At 33.5% G+C, this 5806-nt stretch overlaps 1 protein-coding gene across 1 annotated transcript in view; it reads right to left on the bottom strand.

The window, feature by feature from the left end:
• SLC30A9 (solute carrier family 30 (zinc transporter), member 9) overlaps window positions 1-5806 on the bottom strand; it is a 90292-nt gene that overhangs the window by 31039 nt on the left and 53447 nt on the right. Inside the window, exon 10 of the mRNA XM_010858852.1 lies at window positions 1285-1340. Within this exon, the coding sequence (XP_010857154.1) occupies window positions 1285-1340 (56 nt within the window). The remainder of the gene's footprint in view (window positions 1-1284; window positions 1341-5806) is intronic.

Here is a 5806-nt window from a genome sequence, read left to right as displayed (position 1 = left end):
TAAAATTGTTTTTTTAATTCCTTTTGCAAATATGTAAGCTTACCATAGGAAATTATCAGTTTATAGATGTGACAGTCTTCTATAAGCTTGATTTAGAAAAATTAACATTCTTCTCAAGTTTTTCCCACATAGATAGACTATATATATTTAAGATAATTTAAGATCTAAAGTAAATAGCATTACTTTCATTTTATGTGTTTTCAAGGAATGTGTATATTCTTACTGAAATTTTTAATTATGTAGATCTGCACTATCCAATATGTCACTAGCTACATAAGACTATTTAAATGTAAATTAAGTAAAACTAAATAAAATTTTAACATAATTCTTCAATTGCACCTGCCACATTTCCAGTGCTCAACAGCCACATGTAGCTAGTGACTAGCATATTGAATAGATATACATAAACAGTCCTATTATTATAGAAAATTCTATCAGGCAGCACTAATGCAGACTGTTGAAAATATCTTATGAAAGCTACACACCTAAAAAATTTCAATTTCACCCTGTTTTAAAATTTTTGGTATATAAAGGCTTCCTGACAGTTACAGGATATTCAAAATATGCTATTATTTACAAGAAAACAGGAGTGCCTGGATTTCAAGATATATAAAGCACAGAGGCAGACTCCTAAACAGAAATAAAAGTGTACTTCTTTTGCCTTAAGGCAAATTTGATTGCTCAAATTCTACTACTGAAGCTTGTTGAAAAAAGAAAAAAATACATGTAGAATCCAAAAATTTTACCTGGTTATATTAGTAGAAGCAGTAGCAAGTCTTTGTATCAAATAACTAATATAATTCAAAACAATATGTGCTAAAGAGCACATTTCTTTTAAAAATAAGTCATTTTGAAACATTAACAATACTATCTCCAAATGACAAAAAGGGGATTAAAATACATTAAGCATGAATTTAATAGAAAATTATCACGAAAATTTAAGAGTGGCCTATTAGTCCAAATGTGAAATATATGTATTTCCTCTGACCAAATAAAACAACTCCAAGATCAAAATATGTGCTTTGTTATTAATTATCAAATACAAAAAGGACAAGATTTTTATGTTGTATTACAAAGAATAAAAATAATTTGAACTCCATTTTCAAATTAGATCTTGACTTTACTTTGACAAAGCAGTTGAATCCTGCATTTTAGATACTACAGCAGAAGAAAGGACCAACTCTTTAACACAAAGCTGCAGGTATATAAAACTTCAGGACATATCGGTAATTCAACGACTTCCTGCCAAAACAAATGAAAACATAATAAAGACAGAGTCCTTACGGATGAGTAGGATCTGGTGTCTGAACAGACTTACTGATGCCCAATGCTAGTAAGGCCTATGGAAGAAAAAAAGTAAATAACCATTAGCAAGATAGGGAGTATAATAAGGTAAAGCCAATCTAGAGGGCACAACCTGACAACAGCAAAGAAACACTTAACACATGTATGTCCAACAACCCAGCAATTCTGTTCTCTAGTACTTACCATCGAGACATAAAGATGACCAGGAAAGGGTTTAAAAAACACTGCTTATAAAGCTGAGAAATAAGAGAGCAACCTAAACCTTCTTCAGTAAGGAATGGCAAAATAAATCATGGTACAACCAAATAATAAACATCCTCTACCTCAGTGTAAAAGAATAGAGTTGGGATACAGCTCTCTGTGCTGACATGGTGAAAGCTCCAAGACATAACACTCAGTGAAAGGGAAAAAAGCAAGTTTAGAAACGGTATGTATAATACAAAAGAACTTGTGTTTTTTAGTTTTTGTAAACAACATATAATGTAAAGCATAGGAAAAAGCCTGAAAGAACTCACATTTAACCTCTGAGAAGAAAAGTAGGATTAGGGTAGCCTGTAATACCTAATTTTTTTACAGGAAGAATAGCTTGTATAAACTGAACAAATAAAAGATTTAAAGACTACAAACCGTGTATACACATGATACATTTGGGCTTTGCTGGTGGCTTGGAAGGTAAAGAATCTGCCTGCAATGTAGGAGACCTGGGTTTCATCTTTGGGTCAAGAAGATCTCCTGGAGAAGGGAATGGCTACTCACTTATTTTCTTGCCTGGAGATTTCACGGGCAGAGGAGCCTGGCAGGCTACAGATATGGGGTTGCAAAGAATTGGACATGACTGAGCAACTATTCTATTCTATGACACATTTACATTTTTAGTCAAGCTCCAAACCTATGTGCGTGAAGTATACATATCAATGTACACACAGCAGTGACTATCTGGAGTGTGGAAGGAAGAAATAAAGATGGAAGACTAATTACAACAAAAATTTTATTTCTTTAGGGGAAAAAAGTCACGACAAAATGACAAAATTTTGCATGATAAAAATGCAAAATGTCTTTTATATTGGTTACCATCTTTCTTTCCTTCCTCCTTTGCCTTCATCTTTTCTTCCTTTATTTCTGTTTATTTGATATTTTCGGTCATATCTTTTGTTAAAAAAGACTGATTCACTGGAACTGCTCAGTATTATGTTTGCACCAAGTATCTTTTCTATTAATTTCATGTAAATTTAGAAATCTGAAAAAGATTACCTTATTAAAATTATTTATCTAATAAAAACACAAAGCCTCTGAGTGAATATCCTATGTAATTTTATTCGACTAAGCTGGGGGTTTTCCATATTTTCAGTATGGTATCAAATAGGTAAACTTTCAAGATAACCAAATTCTTTACAGTTGAGGTTTCTCTGTAGGTTACCATGCATTTAATAGAAAACATTTTCTTTTGTAAAATATATGGACATTATACCACCCTGAAAATTACTAAAACACATAAATACCAGACTTAAGTTTTGATATTGGAAATTCCACCCTAAAAACAAAGAATATTTCAACTTTTTTTCCTACTTGATTACAAAGGAAAAGAGGGTCAAACTACCTAAAACAGATGATGGCTTTTCAATAAATTAAGAGAATGAGAGTAAATTAAGAACATACAATTTTAAAACTTGTATACTAAAATTAAAATACTCATTATTGATTCACACTATATATGTCTGTGTTTATAATGTTTACAAAATAGTCAATAAGTGTTCAATCATTTTTAAAATACTTAATGTTCAGGTTGGCTGTGCAATGAAGCGTGAGGTATCAGAAGTTCTATAAATTTAATATGGGCCATATTTATTCTTATAAAAATAAGATATCACTAATACTGTTCTCCAAAGATTAAAGTCAAAGTTCTAGAATTTAATGTAAATGGAATCATGCAATTACTACTCTTTTGTATTTGCCATCTCTTGTTTAACATACTGTTGGAGATACATATATGCTGTTACAGATAAGAATTTCATTTTTTCTTTTTATTGCTAGGTAATATTCCATTGTATGAATATACCACAATTTGTTTATTCCACTGTTGATGAACATTTGTGTTGACTCCAATTTTTTGTCCATTACAGCACCTTTACAGTGCTATAAACATTCTTATACAAGTCTTTGTGGACTTTTGTTCCCACTTCTCTTGGTTAAATATTTAAGAGGGGAATTGCTGAGTCTAACAATAGACACATGTTTACAAGAAACTGACTAATTTAAGGTGGTTGTAACATTTTACACTCCATCAGCAATATCTAAAAGGTTTGGGTGCTCTACATCTTAACCCAACATTTGACTGTCAGGCTTTTAAATTTTAATCATTATAGGGGATGTGTAGAGAGGCCCTGCTTGGGTGTCAATATACATTTCCTGATGATGAATAGTGCTGAACACCTCCTTGTGTCCATCAACTACATTCATGTATCTTTGTGAAGTACCTTTTCAAATCTTCAGCCTTTTAAAAAAAACTTAGATTTTCTTTTTTAATACTGAGTTATAGCTCAGTACTTTGGCCACCTGATGCGAACAGCTGACTCACTGGAAGAGACCCTAACACCGGGAAAGATTAAAGGCAAAAGAAGAGGGCAGCAGCAGATGAGATGGTTGAATAGCATCACTGACTCAATGGACATGAATGTTAGCAACTCCGGGAGTTGGTGAAGGACAGGGAAGCCTGGTGTCCTACAGTCGGTGGGGTCACAAAGTCACATGTGACTTAGCAACTGAACAACAATAACAAAATAGAAGTTCCTTATTTACCCTGGATACCAGTCTTTTGTCAGATTATAAGCTTTACCAATATTTTTTCCCTATCTGCAACTTGCCTATTTACTGTCTTAAAAGTGTCCTTAGTAAGAATATTTAATTCTGATGCAGTTTTTCTTATTTTATGGTCCTATTTCTGTGTCCTATTTAAGAAATCTCTGCTTACCCAAAGGCCTAGAAGATATTCTCCTAGGTTTTCTTCCAGTATTTTCATAGAGTTACCTGGTACTTCTGGGTCCACCTTAAATTTGTATGAGGCATGAAGGCATTTGTATAAGTCAAGGTCCTTTGTTTTTTATCCATGTGAATATCCAATTTTTCCCATACCATTTGTTGAAGAGTTTCTTTTCTTCACTGAACTGCTTTGGTGCCTTTGTCTGTTGGACCCTCTACTCTGTTCTCCTGATTTGTCAGTCCTTGAGCCAATACCTTGAAAGTGTTAGTTCTTCAGTTATGTTCGACTCTGCGATTCCATGGACTATAGCCCACAAGGCTCCTCTGCCCATTGAAATCTCCAGGCAAGAATTCTGGAGGGGGTAGCCATTTCCTTCTCCAGGGAATCTTCTCCACCAAGGGATGGAACCTGTCTCTCCTGACTGCAGGCAGATTCTTATGGTCTGAGCCACCAGGGAATTCCCTACTGTCTTAATTATTGTGCTCTGAAATAAGTCTTAAAATCCTCCAAAAATTTTTTTAGATTGCTTTCAATATTCCAGGTTCTTTACATTTGCATATAAGTTATAGAATTTAATCAGTCTGTCAATTTCTAACAAAAAAAAAGTCTGCTGGATTACATTAAATTTGTAAATTAATTTAGGGAAATCAGACATATTAATGCAGTAATCCAACCCATGATCATAGTATCTTTATCCATTTCCTTAGGTCTTACTTCCTCCAGTTATATTTTAAGTTTTCAGTGTTAAAGTCTTACACATCTTTTGTTAAATTTACTGAGTATTTAATATTACAAATGGAATTTATTAAATATTTCATTCTCCATTTGTTTGTTGATAGTAGAAATGCAATAGATTTTTGCATATTAATCTTCTACTGATTTTGAATATTTAAATTTGCATTCCTAGAATATTCACTGGATCATGATCTATTATAATGTTTCTATATTGCTAGATTCAATTTGATTATATCTAAACGAACATGAACTTCCTGATGTTCAAGCTGGTTTTAGAAAAGGCAGAGGAAGCAGAGATCAAACTGCCAAAAGCCACTGGATCATGGAAAAAGCAAGACAGTTCCAGAAAAACATCTATTTCTGCTTTATTGACTATGCCAAAGCCTTTGACTGTGTGGATCACAATAAACTGTGGGAAATTCTGAAAGAGATGGGAATACCAGACCACCTGATCTGCCTCTTGAGAAATCTGTATGCAGGTCAGGAAGCAACAGTTAGAACTGGACAAGGAACAACAGACTGGTTCCAAATAGGAAAAGGAGTATGTCAAGGCTGTATATTGTCACCCTGTTTATTTAACTTATATGCAGAGTACATCATGAGAAACGCTGGGCTGGAAGAAGCACAAGCTGGAATCAAGATTGCCGGGAGAAATATTAATAACCTCAGATATGCAGATGACACTACCCTTATGGCAGAAAATGAAGAGGAACTCAAAAGCCTCTTGATGAAAGTGAAAGTGGAGAGTGAAAAAGTTGGCTTAAAGCTCAACATTCAGAAAACGAAGAT

Source organism: Bison bison, unplaced genomic scaffold (assembly GCF_000754665.1).
Source record: "Bison bison bison isolate TAMUID 2011002044 unplaced genomic scaffold, Bison_UMD1.0 scf7180017864451, whole genome shotgun sequence".
NCBI classification, from domain to species: Eukaryota; Metazoa; Chordata; class Mammalia; order Artiodactyla; family Bovidae; genus Bison; species Bison bison.
Note: the sequence above shows the minus strand (reverse complement) of the source record. Positions and strands in the feature narration are given on the sequence as shown.